Source organism: Eimeria tenella, genomic scaffold (assembly GCF_000499545.2).
Source record: "Eimeria tenella Houghton genomic scaffold, Eth_scaff41, whole genome shotgun sequence".
Taxonomy (NCBI): Eukaryota; Apicomplexa; class Conoidasida; order Eucoccidiorida; family Eimeriidae; genus Eimeria; species Eimeria tenella.
This window is the reverse complement of record NW_013543345.1, coordinates 71,129-89,717: the sequence shown is the minus strand read 5'-3', so window position 1 is coordinate 89,717 and position 18,589 is coordinate 71,129. Positions and strand designations below refer to the sequence as shown.

At 48.4% G+C, this 18,589-nt stretch overlaps 2 protein-coding genes across 2 annotated transcripts; both read left to right on the top strand.

Annotated features, from left to right (window-relative positions):
• Positions 1–834: 834 nt before the first annotated feature.
• On the top strand, positions 835–5,081 carry ETH_00022580 (uncharacterized protein; the record flags this gene model as incomplete). The annotated part of the gene is made up of 4 exons (XM_013376862.1): positions 835–2,858; positions 2,982–3,839; positions 4,029–4,102; positions 4,351–5,081. 4 exons carry the CDS (start codon positions 835–837, stop codon positions 5,079–5,081), a joined length of 3,687 nt encoding a protein of 1,228 aa, XP_013232316.1.
• Positions 5,082–11,417: 6,336 nt separating this feature from the next.
• On the top strand, positions 11,418–13,143 carry ETH_00022575 (casein kinase i; the record flags this gene model as incomplete). The annotated part of the gene is made up of 6 exons (XM_013376861.1): positions 11,418–11,496; positions 11,592–11,851; positions 11,962–12,148; positions 12,258–12,470; positions 12,601–12,740; positions 12,913–13,143. The coding sequence occupies 6 exons, from the start codon at positions 11,418–11,420 to the stop codon at positions 13,141–13,143; spliced, it is 1,110 nt and encodes a 369-aa protein (XP_013232315.1).
• Between the last annotated feature and the right edge of the window lie 5,446 nt (positions 13,144–18,589).

Sequence of the window (18,589 nt, the reverse complement as noted above, 5' to 3'; positions counted from 1 at the left end):
TTGATACGGTTGGCTTTGTGGCTTTTTCGCGCCTTGAACCTGTGTACGCAACGTTTTCGTAGTTGGTTATTAGGCTGTGTACAGAAAAGACGGTATGGTGGGCGCCCCAGTGTGAACATTGCCTCGCGGATGTCTACATTCAAAAACTTTTGAAGACGACGCATCATACTGACTGAAGAGTCTTAGAAATATACACATCATGCATAATGCAAAAACGTAATGCAGGATCAGAAAAAGATTGTGGGGAGCTTAATGCCTTCACATGCTTAGCTGTCACATCGAAGCTGCTCGTCATCCATAATGCCCAAGTCTTCGTAGGAGAGGCAGCTAAATGCTGCTACTGATATTTAACAGCAAGGGATTTATCGCGAAAGTAACTCAACAGGCGACTTGTTGGGATTCGGTGAACTCAACTGCTGTTAACCCTGTCGGACGTTCACTGCAACCTCTCGCAATGCACAAAATGGACAGTTTTGTGTAGGCTGTGTGATTGCCGAACCGCAGCAGCGCTTAAACTCTCTGAAAGATAATTCCTGTGATGTCGGGGGAAGACGAGCCACATAATCGTCGTGCTTGCCAGGAGGCACGCATATTCAACCCTTCAGAAGACAATTCAGTAAGACTTCTGTGAGTGAGGAATGACCGCGCCTGTGTCTGCGCCACGCGCAGCCACTTTCTGTCTGCATTAGAGCAAGGCACGTTCCGGAAGAGAATTGCTCCCATTCGGGAGAAAAAACCGTGGCTATTTCCAGGGGGCACCGTTTGCTGGTCGCGCCTTTGATGCCGTTGATAAAATCAAACAAAGTATAAAAGTACCGGATCTTACAAGCCAAGATGCCTACAAATCTGTGGCAGTTCATGGTTTGGGGGAGGTCTAGGCATCGAAGATTCAGTGTAATTGCAACCACCTTCCTCGCTGTCCTTACTATCCTGGTGCTGTTTCCTCAACGTCTCCCACACGCAGGGCTTTGTACATTCGAATCTGGTGAATATGCAGCTCTGTCAATCGGACTCATCCTTCCCGTCACAGCTATCCCGAAAATTGAGCTGCTTGAGGTTCTCTTTGCAGCAAACCACAGTTTAGCGAACGACTATGGGGTCTCTTACGAACCATATGGTATGTATATGGAGTCAGGCGAGCCCTTTTCCGAACCGCTGCTAGTTGATGCAGCAGATTCTGGGTCTATTCACATCGTATATCACCACTGCCCTTATACAGATTCAGAACTGCGTGGTTGGAGGTTCGAAGGCAATCAATTCATCACTGCGAACCCTGGGGAGACTCCGTTGCTGCTCAGTAGGAGACAAAAAATGTGCGTTGCTAGGCGTGTGGAGATTCGCAGCGACGGCGAGCAGGAAGGGTCGGAGCTGACTTTAACTGCCGGTGGTCGACAAGAACCACGTTTTTTTGGCTATAGGGTGGATGAGCAAGGTTATATAGCCTATTTTGTTGCATTTACACGCATGTTGCCTTCTGCATGCGTCACCTTGCAATGCTGCGTCGCCAACTCAAATCTGCCATGCGAAATAGTCTTCTACGATGTGCGCGCTCCAGAAAAACTGTCGCTCTTTGAGAAGGTTGTTGGCACTCCAAGTGTTAACCTTAGTCATGATTGTCCTTTGTGCCTTCATTATGGCGGAGAAGATGGGGTGCCCCTTGAGTATTTCACTTCCATTGAAGAATACCAGCTTTCTCAAGACTGTCCGAATCTTAAGCCACACACGTACGGAGATTCGTTTGTGTTTCTGGGGCCAGGGACTGATGGAAGCCGTGTCCACAAGCACTTCGCCATTGGTTCCCTCAGCAATACATTGCAGATAAGGGAGTTTGGTAGGATGACTCAAGTGTCAGTGCAATACCCTAACAACCTGTGGCTTTCACGAGCGGGTGCCTACCATGAGAATTTTTATCCACCTGAGGCGATGAGAAGCTACTACATTGTTCGGGGTGCTGAGTACACGCGTGCAGATGAGAGTAGGGAAAAACTTCAGCAGGTACTATTCTACTATGATTCTTTGTCCAATGCACAGGAGAACAAGGGGTCATCGTTCATATCGAATCTTAAAAAGCCTGAGGTGGCAGACACCAAAATTCCCGACGCCATATTCGCTGAGCACCCTATCGCTAACGATGTGACGTATTTTCACAGTAATCCCGTAGAAAGTGAATTTAGGTTCGTTGCTGGAGGAGGCTTCCAACTTCCATCTGTCAAGTTTGTCAGCCCTGCTGCAATCAAAGGCTTCTGCGCTGCGCCGCTGTTCTATGATCAATGGGCAGTCTTCCTTGCTCTCGAAGAGACAGCTTCGCAATCTACACAGCAGCGGCAGAAGCCATGGCCCACAGTGCGAAGCGACGATGCTTCTTGGGAAACAACTCCCCTTCCTTGGTGGGACGATACAGCACTTCCCGAGTTCTCCAAAGCACGTCGGGGGCAGGTGCTCTACATGCAGGTCCCCATCTCTGGTAGTCGTTCGTACAACGAAATGACACTAAAAGTCTTCAATGCCGACTCGTACCGTTCATTTCACTGTTCTGCTGCGGGCAGTACTTCGGTGCTGCTGCTGCATCATGACACAGTGAACCATATTCTTCACATAGAAGAACGACTGAGAGACGGGTCTCTAATAGAGGAGTCGCAAATTGAAATAAGGCGCGTCCTGCATGGTTCCCTGCTGCCAACCAGGACAGTGACATCTTTACAGAAGGCTCCAGACTCGGTAATCTGGATTAACTTGTTGACGACGAAAAGGTTCTCGGTGGATGAAAGCTTTTACTACATCCCGGCAGAACTCCCAGGAAGGATTGCTTCTGTACAAAGGGCCACCGGATTCTACACAGATGGCGATTGTCTTGGAGAGTTCGTATTTTGCTTGGCAGCATCATGCATCCTGCAGTGTGCACCTTATCTTTGCTCTAGTGTGGACAGACGCACTTGCTGCTCAGTAAAGCGATCCATGCATTCGATGCTTTTATGACTCAGGTGGTCACCTTCGTTATCGACAGCGAATTGCTCGGAGTTCTGCGTCTCTCTTCATGCGTACCAAGTAAAGGTCGCTTCCCGCGGGGGCTCTGCTTGCGCTTTTCAGGCAGGCGTTGAGCTGGCCAAGCACTGCCTCGAGTCACCATGCAGTCGCGTTGATATTGGGGATGTCCTGATCAACAAGCAGCCTGTCGACGCAGACGGAGAACCAGATGCAGCCTCTGCAAACATGAAAAGCGGGACACTATCTCTACATACGCAGATGTCTGGGCGCTCCGCGATATTAAAATTTGCTGGACGCTTGCGAGAGGAACTTACGCCGGAGCTGGGTGAGCAAATGTTGAGATCTTCTGACAAATTGGGGAAGTCTGAGACTCCTGAGCTGCAACTGTGGCAAGATGGGTTGCTGGATACCTCAACGCAAATCCAACTTGGAGCAAACGGGGAAGCATTAGTAACTGTCGAGCTCAAAAGTGCCATAGATTTGTGGCATATACGCTTGGCATTTGTATCCGTAGCAGGTACGCAAGCAGCTCAAGTTGCTTCTTTTAACTTTTCATTGTCAGTTGTTGATGACAGCGGAGAGGATATCCATACATGGGAAACAAGTGTACCTCCATCCCCAGCTGCGCAAAGCGTGTGGGAGGCGATGGATTTGCGGTTATACCGGGCCAAAACAATATCCATAAAGGCAACGCAGCCGTTTCAAATTGCAGAGTTCCAAGTATTTGGCATGCCTTTGGACACCTGTCCTCCAGGAGGCTTCTTGGGTCCTTCTAGCTGTAGTGTGCCAGTTGTACGGAGGCTTACATCTCACTTGAGCCTCGACTGTCAAGGAGCGTGGAGCGAGTGGACGGCGTGTCAAGCCGACTGTCGACGTAAAAGGCGTGTACTGACCTTACGTTTATGCGTATAAACCAACGATATCCTATATTTGTATTGTCTGGCTACACCAGCCAGCAGTCGAACAAACATAGAAGCTTGAAAGTTAGGCGACAGACAGGAATGGGCTACACCATATCCACTTTGCGGTTTGTCTTGCCGTAGGTTCATGCAAGTATACCAAACGGAGAAGGAAGGGGGAATTCCCTGCGAGTTTTTCCAGCATGAGCCTTGCGCAGGTGGGCTATGCCATTCACGCCGAAAAGCCACCATCGCTTATTCCCCATCTATTGGCTACGTAATTCCCAGAATTACAAATAGACAACTAGTTTAGGCTCCCATCTTTTGCGTTCATTAATCTGTGTTCTGTTTTTGGGGAAGCGCTTAAGGCTTTCCTATTACACAAGAGATGATATTGTTCCTTCGCTCTACAGCAGTTTCTGCGACCATATAATTCCTGCTGTATTCATGTAAATTTGAGATACAGATGGGCTATGCAACTCCATTTTTGGGGTAAGCCTTTTAAGAGCCGAAGACTGCTATCCGTCTCCTTCTCGCTGGTCGGAGTGTATCGGGTGCAGACAAATGCGTGTGTGGCATATACTTCGTGCCGCCGCTGCGGAAGGAAAAGCTTGCCCATCTAGCATTTTTGAGACCCGCACTTGCACGAGCAGTGAGGGCTGTGAAGTCAGCCTCGTTACCTTCCCTGTGCCGCCAGACCAACCAGCCACTGACGACGACGGTGCGTCAAACGAAAATGACCTCATGCGCCCGATTGGTGGAGTTTTTTTATTGGCGGCTGTTGGTTGTGTCCTATTACTATTAGCGGGTCTTGAGATGTGGAGACGTTGGGGCACATCCATGGCTGCATATAGAGAAGTAATCAATATGCAGCGTCAGAGAGACCTCATGGCAGCACGCGAGCAGATGATTAAGTACAAGAAAATGATCCAAGAGTACAAGGATCAGGTTGAGAGAGAGGAGGGGAAAGATGCTTCTCAAAAAGAAGAAGCCTTGGAGCAATTGGATTCGTTGTTAATGCAGCATGTGGTAACGGACACCGCAGAAGAAGAACAGACTTTGAAAAGTGGAAGTGGCATCCATAATCACGAGAATTCCGACAACAATGGTGCTTTAACTGAGAGAGAGGGCACGAAGGATGATGGCAGTATTGATCTAACGAAGTTAGAGAGCCAGGACCTTGGGCAACCTTCATAGGCATCCTGCTGAGTCCTGGACAGATGGCTCAGCATAAGTAGAGCTGTATGTTTTCTACTTCTTATCTTCAACCCTAAAGTGCAACTGAAAAGCTGAGGAGCCTCATGAGTCCAAAAGTTCCTTCCATTTGATCGCCACAGCAAAATATTTAGCTATTACTTCTCTGATTGACTTTCCTATGCAGATCTTTTGCTGTGTTGTAGCGAGTGAAATTTTCCGTACACGTTACGCTATGACGGTGACCCATTGTCCGATGCTCTTTGGTGTGACGTGTTAAATTTTAATTTTGGGATCATGCTCCATTATCTCGTCAGCGTCGTCTTCTCCAATAACAGGCCTAACATGGTAATTCTTTTCTAAATGTGTTGTGTCCTTAATATTAACTAAGGCCCTACAATCTTTCTTGGATTCACATGTTCAAAAATAGTTCCGGATAAATACAGTTTCGCTCTCCGAAGCGTTGTTACGGATGATCCCGTGGATGCTGGAGGGCCAAGCATGGAAATTTGGACGGGAGTCGAGTGCGCATCAAAGCTCCGTTTCAGGGACAAGCTAATTACTTCCTTGACAGATTTGCATTTTTATGATCAGCTGCTTTTGGACACTTTTTTTCTTTCTGTAGCTAGCTTTCCTTTGCATTTTTCCTGATGTGCACACGCTTGCCCAATTGTTGTAGTGGTCGCGCTTAGTGAAGCAGATTTGTAAAGTTTTCTGCATCACTCGAACAAGTGCTGGTGTTCAAATAGAGCTTTATCGCAACAAAAGCATATAGTCATGCGGTTTTAGTCTCGGTATTCAATATTTGAGGCACTGTCATTGCGGTACCATGTGGAATTTGTCTTCCAACAATGGGACGAGAGAGACCACCAGACAGTACGCTCTGCGACGGCGAGAAATCAAGCCAGAAACAAAAACAGCCAAGGACTGCCATTAGCCCCTGCAGATCATGAATTTGGGACTCAGGATTTCGGTAGGTGACTGCAGTGGAGCCATGTGAAGCCATGATACAGCTGCACGGGTGCACAGACACCCTAGGGCTGGGTTGAGCTTTCAGGCTTTGTTTCCAGCAGGAAAGCAGCTGATGTTATACCAGAGACTAAAGGAAGGAAAGAAAAAGAAATTGAAGGCAGCGGAAGTACAAGTCGTGAATAAAAAGGAAGACATGCGAGAAAGAGGCGAAGAAAAGGAGACGCAAGAGAAGTATGTATTTCATTACGTTGCTTCTCCTTTGCAGTGTTCAGTCCCTTCTGAATACCTCGCCGCAACTGCAAAAATAGTTACGAACAAATAAAACAAGGTGCGCTTTTGTTGTTTCTATGCATGCATTTACACACTAACACTCTATGGTCACGACTTCGCAACAGTGTAACGAACTCCAGTTGTGCCGCGTACCCAGCGATTCCTGGCGCTACAATTTGCGAAGGTCGCTAGATGTAGCAAAGCATTTTAAAGAGCTCTCATGCTTGGCAAACAACTCCAAGAAAGCAACGTGCCTCAAAAGCACGAAGTTCTCGTTTTAGCTTAACTGCCGAGACCAAGCTCATGAGAATGGCTGAAGCAGATAAAAAAGCCGTCTAACTTTACTCAGTGCCAATATTGATATTCCAAGTAGGAAAAACATGAACATACGAAGACATACAAATTGACTCGAATCAGTCTTGTCTGAAGTGTTGGTATCTTGTCTGAAGTGTTGGTTTTGTCCCTGGATGCCTTGTAGTAAATACACATTATGTTAGTTAGAGTTGACTTACTGGACCAAAGCGCAAGTGGGTGTTTCTGCGTAGGGAACAGTGAAAAAACATTTGCGCTTTTCCCCCGCCACTACTTAGACACCGAAAAGAGACCTCTTCCTTTCGTTCCGATGACGACGTTACCTTCTGACCTCGCGGCAGTGTGTGCACAGCACATGGGTGTAGCTCAGCAACTGCCTCGACGTTGCTGAGCGACCCATTTGCAAACTCGGAGAGAGCCCGTATTTTTCATGTCCAGAGCAGATCGATTTAGTTGTCAGCCGCATATTTGAAGGACGCGCTACTCCCAGCATAGGTTGCGACCCTCGCTAGACTATGAGGTCGCCCTTCTGGATGCGAGCACCTGATGTATCTTCAGACTATTCTACTAACAACCTGGATCCGGCCACGTGCACAGGATTCGTTGAGCTCAAAATATGCAGAACAGTGTGTCCCGCGCATATAGAGGGAAATTCGCAGTGCAGAAAAAGGCTGATACAGTCAAGCTCAGGCCAAGCATTATAGCTGCTTCCACTAAGTTTTGCACGCCTGATCAAAGCCAATAACCCCAATAACAAATAGGCGCCTAGAAAATACCATATTTGCCGGACTCTCGCTTGTGTAAATAGCGGAACTGGCCGCGCCTCATGGGACTGCTGTTCCTCGTCACCAATGCAGTCTGCCTCCCCTTGAGCGCATCTCAACTGTTACTGGTACAGTGTCCGTCACCATTTTTGCAGATATTTTTTGATCATCCCCAAGGTGGATAGTGTCTCAGAATTATGGACCAGGATGCCTTTAAAAGTAAAAAGATGAAAACACCGAAGTTTACCTCTATCGTTCATGACTTTTCTGGCTCCAAACCCATTATCTCCACGAAGCATAAGATGCGTGCTTACAACATGATTGCGCGAAAAATGTGTTCTATCAGCAGTGTGCGCGATTCACCGCTGAGCGCCTTCTGCTGTTCCCCTGACCGCATAAATTTCGTGGGAACAGAAGTCACCGTTGACGCAGGTTTGAAGGTTGAATAAACACTGAAAAACCTTCTAAGAGGTCTCGAGAAAATGAAACTCCTCTTGGCCTCCGTTCGTGCACTGTTGGACACCGTTCGTGCATCGTGGGCCGATCATGCGCTTCGTCATTCTTATTTCTCTCCCCACAAATGTGCACTCTGGAAATTCAGCTTAAGTTTACAAACGTTTCTGCATAATTGAACACAAATATAGGAGACCGCAGCAAGGTACACCAGCCGTGCGTCTGCCTTTCACAAGCCACAGGATGCCGGGTACTTGAACGCAATATTCTGGGTCTCGTTCCCGCAACACGGTGGCTACCCCGTAGTTACTTGTTATATGCGCCACAGTTTGACCAGTACTATCACTGGTGCTACAGCAAGTCCTTAAAGTGTCTCTTCGTGTGTGTGTGCTGCTAATCAAACACTAATTGTAGAGCTTGAGCTTTATTCCTGCAGAGTAGTCTACGTGTTGAGAAGAGGAGCGGCCGCTACGGTAGTGGGTTACAAGGCTGGCGGCAAGTGAGTGAACTATGATATTGGTGTAGCGATATACACCTACATGCCTTATCTGAAAGACTGCTGCCTCCTAACGTCGGGGCAGAAAGTGCGAGGCCCCTGATTCCAACCTTCTACACTCGTGCACCTTGCTTGTTTGTTCTTGAGTGCATGCCCTCCGGAAAGTGGCGTTCAGGCTAAAGCTGTGCCTAATTCTTCTCAAACATAACAAAGTGGTTGCACTCCCGTACCCTGTTGCAGCCTGGTAGCTAGCTGTCAGGATGGCGCAGATTATTAACGCGGGGCATGCAGAGGCCGCTGCCCACAACAGGACAGTGGAAATTTAAGGAACCTGGCACCTCTCTACACAGAGTTTCCGGCTTCTCTCTCGCCTACAAAAGTCGTATTTCAACTCGGGAAGAGTTTACTTGTTAGGGCTGGAGTCGTAATATGCAGCCTGCGCGGTTCGTAACCCCCAATCCCCTCTAGCGCTTATACCATGGCCGTTAACTTCGTCAGTACTTATAACCGCTAGTTCGAGGGACGCGCGTAGGATCGGTCTATATCAAATGCAGATAAAACGCTTAAATATGCTCTCAACGGCTGGCTTCCGAGTGGTCGATGGGACAAGGGCCCATGCAATGAGGATCATGGAAAACAGCCCATCTGGTTCAAGCTCGTGAGCAGCTTTGTTTTTCAGCTGTCGCCCTGATCCCCTGAACAAATCTTCTCTCCCATTCGTTTGTTATGAGGGAGCTGCCCGCACTAAATACTCAGTCGTTCTGTGTTTCTACGGCGGAGTTCGTTGGACTAGTGTGTCACTGGAGCTCAAATGTTAAGTTGGAGGCAGCCACAAATGGGTGTGAGTCTCGACAAGCGCAGATAAATTTGGCTTTGTGTTGTGTGCAGGCATTAGCCAAAGGCTCCTAATCCGTGGAAGGTTGTTCACAGTCATTGATCTTCATTCACGACAATCCACAAATACTGAAGTATAGCTGCTACATGGAGCTCGCGTGTAGCACGACACGCAAAGAAGTAAACAATACAAGGATTCCCAATTCTCCAGCATTGACTGCGTTTATGGCTGTACTCCTCTCTCCATTTTCGCGCTCAATTAGCCACAACGCTACAGCGGACAAGCAGCGGAAGGCAAGTTGGAGTCACTGATCAGCCCGATCAAGCCACCATATTTCTTATTGAAATGGAAGGTTGGTTTAACTGAATAATCAGTACTGCAATAACTGGACATACTAGAATAACCGTTCACTCAGCCATCTAACTTGTCCAAATTGGCGGTGTATACGGAAGCCAGGGGATGAAATGCAGGATTGCAAGCCACAATTGGAATCTTTTGGTACGAGTGAGTTGCATTCCTGGATATCTGCCCACCTCGCGACCTTAATCGCAATTCCACATCTCACGAAACACCGCCTCGTGAGTACACTCACCACGCTTTCCACGCTGGTCACATATAACGACCGAACACATTCATAGTAAATACAGATATCCAATGCAACATTCTTGGGAGAAATGTTCCGAAGCTTCAGAGGGCAAGTTAGCGGCGTATGCTTTACAAAGGCAATGACAACAACAAAATCATCCGTAGGAAAGCGGGACGAGTAGCAGTGCGCCTGTGTGCAACCTCCTCCAAGCAGCCGAAATTGTCAGCTGCGCGCGAATCAACATTCTTCTTTGTTTTCCTGCCTAAGATGGCAGCATTCAGGGAATCCTCACTGCCGTTGATGAAGAGCGAATGCAGTACGGCACCGGGCGAGGACGGTGCCGCAAATGCTGTTCCTCGAGTAGATGCAACTTGCGTCTAATGCTCGGCTCTGCGCGAACAAATAACCTCAGTCAATCTTAACCTTACTCCAATGCAGGAAAATATGCTCATGCGTGTGTACAAATTCCCCATCTGGAGGATCGCTACCATCAGAGCAAAGTGCTGGCTTCTGCGTCAGCTGCTGCCGCCGCTGCTGCCGCCATGGCTGCAGTAGCCACCACACCGGATGTCTCGGCTACCTAATCGCTTCAGCTTCCTTGCAGTTCATTGTTGTGCCATTTAGCGTCTTTGCTGCCGCACAGGGAGCAGCAGCAGCCGCCGACCCGATCCCTTGGGAGCCCACCAAGTGCTGCGCTTGCTTAGCAGCTACAGGAGCTGCCGCGGGGTTGCTCCCTGAGGCAGCGTGCATGTATGGTCCGGCAGCCAGCTTGGTGTCGCAGCCGTACTTCTTGGAAGCGAGAGAGACTGTGGGAGAGCGCAAATCACTCCAGCCGCTTCCAGGGGAGTCTGGGGACCGCAGGAGCGTTGGAGGCTGCCTGCCGGCATAAACAGGAACAAGCGCATTCTTATTCTTCTGTGGTTGCTGAGTTCTGGCTGCGTTCAAGGGGGTTCACCTCTTCCCCTTCTGGCGAGTTTTTGCTGCGTCTTTCCCTAAGAAGCAGCGCCACGTGCGTGGCGTGCCTCAGCCTGACGCGGTGCACCTTTTACGTAAGAGCGTCGATAGCATCGGTCATCTACAGCAGCGTGCTGCTGCTTCCGTGACCTTTACACTGCTTGTGGCGGGCCGTCTTGTAGAGGGGCCATCTGCTTGTTCGCTGCTGGACGCAGACCCGGCGCCCGACATTTCCGGCAGCCGGGCAGTTGAGATAAACCGGCTGCCCGGTGGCCGTCGAAATTGAAGCAGGTAACTCCTGTTCGCCTGCCTATATCGACGAGACTTACTGAGGGGACGGTGTTGCCACTGGCAGGAGTTCGCTAGTCCGGCACTGGCAGGGGGACACCAGCATCAGGGGGTGGCTTCGCGGGCTACTGTAGCTTTCCAGGAAATTTCCATAGTTGTGGTGTTACCTGACACGTTGGTGCCGTATTGAAACCGAAATTGACATTGGGTGGGTGCCGAAGTCCAGGGGTTTGTTAACGGCGGGATTGTAGATGCGCCTCCGCTCAAAGTTTCAATCACTCCAACACATTTTCTTTCTGGCGAGCTGCATATTGTTCATTTGTTCGTATCAGGATCTCTACAGTAAGGAACAAATCGCGCTATTTTTAAGGAGTGTGTATACTTGGGGCGTTACTCGTGAGTATTGCTGATGATGGACGTCCGTGTGGGGGGTAAGTATCGTTTGGGGAGGAAGATTGGGAGCGGATCCTTCGGCGACATCTACCTTGGTGAGGCGGATTTGCTTCTTCACTGTAGGCATCACATGGTTGCAGTGAATCCTACGCACCATATGTAAACTTGCGGATTGTTGATGGTCTCGTAGGTACGAACATCTCAACAGGAGATGAAGTCGCTATCAAATTGGAAAGCGTGCGGTCTAGGCATCCACAACTAATCTATGAAAGCAAGCTGTACAAAATCCTAACGGGTGGAATCGGAATCCCGACTCTTTACTGGTATGGGATCGAGGGGGATTACAACGTTATGATTATTGAGCTTTTGGGCCCGTCTCTTGAGGACCTCTTCAGCATTTGCAACAGAAAGCTTTCTTTGAAGACTGTTCTGATGCTCGCCGACCAAATGGTGATCTCCTGACAGCCAATTTGAAGAATGTAGAAAAGAACAGAGCCCCTTATTTTATCCGCTCCATTAAGCCATGGAATACGTGGTTGGCACTCTGTGTTCGCGTGCAGCTAAATCGTATTGAGTTCGTCCACAGCAGACATTTCATCCATCGAGACATCAAGCCTGACAATTTTTTGATCGGTAGGGGCAAAAAGATGTCCATTGTTTTTGCTATCGACTTTGGCCTCGCAAAGAAGTACAGAGATCCCAGAACACAGTCCCATATTCCTTATCGAGAAGGGAAGAACCTGACAGGTACGTTCACATTCGCAGCAGGCGCACGCTTGTTCATCATAGAAGTGCCCTTGTGCTATGTTCACTACCGATCTTCGACGTTCTTACCAACACGACATTGTGCTCGCAGGTACCGCGAGGTACGCCTCTGTGAACACCCACTTGGGAATAGAACAGAGCAGGCGCGATGATCTGGAAGCGCTCGGCTACGTCTTAATGTACTTCAACAGAGGTTCCTTACCCTGGCAAGGATTAAAGGCCACTACGAAGAAAGATAAATATGACAAGATTATGGAGAAGAAGATGTCCACCCCTATTGAAGTCCTTTGCAAACAATTTCCATGTACGAGCAAGATGGAGAGTCCGGCTGACTATGTACCACACAGGGTAGTGGTATGTTTCGGGTTGTCACAGGAAATAAAAGCTGCATTGGTCAACGAAGGTCAGCGCATGTATCTCTGTTTTGTCTGCAGTTGAGTTTATCACATATCTGAACTATTGCCGGTCTCTGCGATTCGAAGATCGCCCGGACTATTCCTATTTGAGACGGTTGTTCAAGGATCTTTTCTTCCGTGAGGGATACCAGTATGACTTTATATTCGATTGGACATTTGTAAGCTTTTTTAAATCAACAGCTAAAGGCAGAATGGAGATGCCGGCAGTGAAGTGGGGTAACTTTTGGCATATGAGAACAGGATAAATCACAAGGAAGTAGAGCCGAACGACATTTGGTTGTCGCATGGGTGTGCTTCAGTGTATTGTTTGTACAATGTATTTGCTAAAAGGATTCTGACTGTGGCGCCGCGCTGCACTTCGCAGTGTACAACGTATTAGTGAGGGTGGAACAATGGTGTTACACGTCACACCTTGTGGATGCGTCGCAGCTGCATGCTGAGAGAGAGCGCGAGCGTCAAAGACGATCGATGGTCAACCAAGGCGCAGAATCAGGGAACCAGTGGAGACGAGACGCGTCGGGCAGAGATCCACTTGGACGGTTGCCTCAGTTAGAACCGTAATCTCTTTACGGGCAGATTGCCGTACGGGTCTTCTGCTCATTCAGTGGCAGTGCCACCGCAGTGCTATCTGAGGCTGTGGCTTCAGGATGTGGTAGCCAGTTACCATGGTCACTTGCCCTCGCTAGGACAGCCTTCGCAGGGAAATGTCACAGTAGCCTGCATTATGTGGTGTGAGAACTGCTAGCGCATTCCTGTAGTTGCTTTTACGAAGCAGGATACGCAGCGTGCATCACGCGGTGGTTCGAGCGCTCGCTACGCATCACAGGGCTGTGAGGCAAGTTAGTATCTTTGGGGGACGAGTTGAGAGTGTCAGAATCGATAGTCTCAGGGCATGCAGGCGAAATGGAGGCTGCGCCAGTAGTGCCAGCCGGTGGCGAAGGCGTCAAATTTACTTTTTTTGTTGCTGGGGATATTGTTAGAGCAACAACTTGGGTCTAGATGCTACTGATAACCCTAAATGGTAAAGGGGAAGATGAGCAGAGCAGCATACAGTGAGTGGTAATGGAAGCCGACCTGCAGGACCCGCCACAAGGTCTTCGGAAGATGCCCGAGTAGTGCATTTTGATATTAATAAAGCTAGGAAGAGTGCCACTTACGGCTTTGCGTGTTAGTGGCATGTCAGCATCGGGACCGAGCTCTAGTTGTCGCGGTGCAGTGCATGGCCCTGAAGGGTCCTTCTGGTTACTCTGCCAGTGTAGCGAATTCCTTGTTCCTACCTACACCATGCCATGCACGAAGCGCTCCATTGCTTTTTTTGTAGTATAGTCATGTTGCTAAAGTCGACTGTTCCAGGGCAGGGACCGCGGTAGTCTACGTATGAAATGGTGAGAACTGATATTCCGAATTTGCGGCTAAGTGGTGCTCGCCTCGTGGACTGGAGCACTTGTGAGGGGATACTACTCACGGTTAATGTTGGCAAAGCATTGTCACCGATGTCGCCACTTACTTGCAACGGGGTCCCATTTCGTTGGACATTGTGCTCCGAAGTCTCTGTTACACAGTTTGCACGGCCACTCAGCGTGGCACCTTCTTGCCCATGACTCCCTCGCCAGCTCTCCCACGCTACAGCAGATTGAGTAGTTTCATACTGGCAGGCGATACAAATGTACGCATAGGTCGTGAGCTCACACGTAGGCAGGTATGAAGAAGTCGTTTAAGCAGGGACCTGAGGCGAGTTCTTAATCTTTGTAAGTACTGTTCAGAAGTCAGCGGCCCTGCCTTCATAGGAGGCGGTTGCAGCACAAGACAGCAAACCATCCCCTTTTGTTGCACAGTAGGCGTTGTTGTACATTAGGTAAGAGTAGCTCGGTGCGGAAAGTGCGCGACGGCACCATACCTCTTGGGCGCCCCACAAGAGAGAAATTCTGCGGTAAACTGTGTCATGCTTCATGCGGAGGTTATGCTTTGCTGGACGCACGACAGGACACCTGGTTCCGCGGCAATTTTGTGCACTGTGTCGTTAATGTTTAAATAACGCAAAGCATTTTCTCTCTTACAACTGAGAATAGTCTCTCTCGCAGATAGGCGATACGTCTTTCCGTAGCTGCTCTCCTTTTAGTTGCGCGCAGTTGCATTCAGGTCATCTAGTGCACGTGAATTCTGCTCACTCTGGTATACTGGTTTTGGGATATTTTCCAAGCCTTCAATAAGCTGTCACAGAGGTCTGACAATCTTCAGGAACCCCGAGCACTGAGCGACCTTACTGCGCCAGCGATGTTGCTTTCAGAGGGAGCAGTTGCCTCTTCCGTGCCCATGGAATCAACACTGGAATTGATGATGGAAGCTGCAACAGCAATCTGAATTTCGGTGTGTTATGCGGAAGCCATTCTGTTCTTTACCAGATGCTTTCCCCATTATTTCAAGGTCATCGTCCGAAAACTCCGTTGGAGCAGAAGGCTACAGGAAGTTTTCCTCTGACAGCATGCTTCGTTTTTGCGATCTGCTTACATCCCTACATTCCCCTGGTGTCGTCAGCGCGCAAGAGAAAATTAGGAAAGCCAAGTAAAGAGTTCTACACTCTAGCTTCTGCATGTTAAAAAAGTTACCCAATAGAAATGAATGAATTGCCGAAATCCGCTGCACTCTCCTGGTGTACTGCGACAGTCGGAGCCTACATACACTGCTAGCATGCAGGGGTAATCGCTCAAAAAATGCCACTACAAAAAGTTTGTAAGCTATTTCGTCTTGCTTGTGGCCCATTGTCAACGTCAAGCGCTCAACGCTGCTTACATTGCCACAGGTGGAACTCAACTCATAAGGGTTGGGTGTGTTATTTCTTTCTTGCTCACGCACGGCCTGCGTAGCAGTAAACCGACTGGTGCTGGCGAAGTTCACCACAGGGAGTTGCATACAGATATGGAAGCGAATCGTGATTTGCCATATGTGACGCTCATGACCTCCCAGTCTAGTTGATAGCAACAACAGCGCACCAGCCTTCCAGCTGTAACTTCGACTATCCTTATTACGGAACGGAACACCTAACTTACGGAACTCATCATTCACAAAAAGGCTTTGCTTGTCGCTGTCGTGCTGTGTCGTCAGCAATTCCATTGATGCCATCAATGATTCCAGCCATGTCTGTTGGCATGTTGCGGTGCTGCTGGACAAACAAATGTGCCCGCGGTTCTTTCAAAGGCTCCATCAAAGTTGATGGAAGTCCCAGTAATCAGAATGCACTGTATGCTGAATGTTTGATTTTGTGTGCTCTGTTGCTGTCGGTTGAAGAGCGCATGCTGCTAATCCACTGAAGAGCTTCGTAGCTCCGAGAAATGTTTGCCGTTTGACTGGATACACTTTTCGTGCTGAGGCTCACTATTGTCTCGATTCACTTCACCTTCAACTGTGACCACGATGGTCTCTTCGGAACCATCATCGTGTCACAAACAGACGAACTGAGCTCTTCCACCAACAAGGAAAGGATAATCAGAGCTGCACAGGCGCACTCCATGTTTGGTTGATGATGCTGAGAATGATGTGCTCTATAGAAGGCCTCCGTGAGGCTGGCTTGTATAACTCAACAAGAAGCCACACGTCCTCCCCAGGGACGGCTGTTCTTGCGAATATATTGAAAGAGGCAGTGTAACGTCTTCTTTATACACATGTTTGGAATAAAGATGTGAAACACCGAATTATTGTCTTCGGTGATTGGGGCTGGGGACATCTCGGAGCGCTCATAACTGTTGTATGGTATCTCTGGGGCTTCCGGTATGTAAGCAGCTTGGTTTGATTGGAAGTATCATTTTCGTTGGCTGGCATCTTATTGTTATAAAACCGTTGTTCATGTGTGATTAAGTGTTGTCTCTTAGACGTTCTCTAACGGCTATGCCTCAGCATGCAGCGACACGAAAGAAGAGCTCAATGTGCAGCATTGCGCGTACCAGAGACTTGGGAAGTCCCTAATTTGCAGCATTTACGAATTACAGTCTGAACGTAGTATATTGGACTTGCTCAAGTCTTTATGAATAAAGGAAGTAGTGCTCCATCGACGGCAATCTGAATTCTGAACTCCAACCGGGGATTAATGCTTGTGATAAGCTGCCTTGGGTACTGCATTAAACAGTTACTACTCCACCTCTTATCAGATACGGTTGATTTCTATAACAGAGCACTTGCGCCGTAGCTGGCGCAGTGCATTCTGGTGGGTCCAGATATGCATGTACAATAGCGTGTCAGTGGTGAGGCGTGCACAGCCTTGTTGGTTTTAGGCAGGTTAATCATCACATTGTGTAGAAGACGTTGCCCGTAGGGCCTCTTAGCACTTGAGAATCGCCAAAGCACAAAATGCTTCTGGATGCCTGTTTCGCTGAGTGTGACAGTGTTAAGAATTGCTTCAGTCGGCGGAACAAAAAAGCCAGCTGAAAGGTGCTGTTGGGCACTATTGTAGTGTGTGACATGCTAACGACCTAGAAATGCCGTACCACTTTTCCTTTGATTCACCAGCACCCACTGCCAAGCCTACCAAAATAGATACATTCGGTCCCTGCGTGCAGTGTTTCTTGCACTGCCATGCTTCTCAGCTCATTTTCCGCCTTCCATGGAATCCGAGTAGACGTAGTGGCACATGGAGCTACGACTGTCCACAAATCTAGTGGCGAACAGCAGCAAGCGTGCGCTTTTCCCCGATGTTTGTGGTATAGATCCCTGTGGGTTTGGGAAGCAAAACCCTTTGGAATCTTCACGCCGTGTGTTGCGGGTTCACTATGGATAACCGGTGTTTCTAGCTATTCGCCCTCATTCTTCGTAATGCTTATGCGCTGGACTACGATACGTAAACACTCAGTCAAAGCTTGCAAGCCTAGTCATTCACGCAACCATTGAAATGCGTTGTCCGGGACTGCCATTTCTAGGTAGACTCTCGACTAGCTGCCTAATCCCATAAATTCATCTGCTAAGTTTATCAAATAGTGTTTGAGGAAAAAGCACACCTTGAGTTGCAGTAGCACACCCCACCAAAATGGTCCCATAGTGCCCAACACGCTCACTTCCTGTGAGCACAAGATTTTGCCAAACTTTCACACATACTATTTATGTCTGGCCATAATGAACCCCAGACCCCTGAAGATTTTTCCAGAAAAAGGAAGCGCTCATTGATTGCGGGAATAGACAGGATCGCAATTGTTCACAAAATCATGTCTCTGGGTGCCTCATAACCCATCCTTTAAGACTAAACAACTCGGTGGAATACGAAAAAGTGTACACAAGTCTCCGAGGTGCAGCTGGCAAGTTGGTGCCTTCAACAAAGAGCTAGAGTATGCCCTTGGTGATTCCTCTCTCTTAAAACATAAACCTGTACTGAAAAACTTTGTCGCTCCACGTATGGCGGAGCACTCGCTGTTAGTATACGGTCACGCATGAAAATACCAACATTCACACGATTTTACAACACATCATGAAGTTGATGTCGCAGCAAAACCCGAAAATCGCACCGTATGTGTCAAAGATACTATCGCTCGAACCATACACACTGTGTGGGCTCCAACAGTTCTCAGTCTTCTCTAAATTGCTAATTGAGTGCACGCTTATCCATAGAGCTCACTGCAGCAGATAAGCCAGCTTTTCTTCGTTTTCTTTGCAACTGGTGAGCTGTTATGGGTCCAGAAGAGACGAGGAGAGTCGCACGCAGCTCCTGGAGACTTGTTTAACAGGGTTGCTCCTACCAGTGGCTAACGTCTTGCTACAAAACAGACGCCTTGGCTGCATATGGTACACAAACTACGTTCTATCATGAAAATCTTGACCTCCCTTACCGTAGTGCAGCTTCATATTCAGCCGATTTCTTTTCTTGGCATATCAGCAAAGCTGATTGGAAGTGAAGCTGATGAAAACGCTAGATACGAATTTACAGAAAGATCTTAGTCTAGGTTTCCTTTTCTTGGATTCACTTACAATCGCATCGACGGATGGTCTATTCCTATCAGCCACAGCAAGCACACTGTTACTCCAAAAG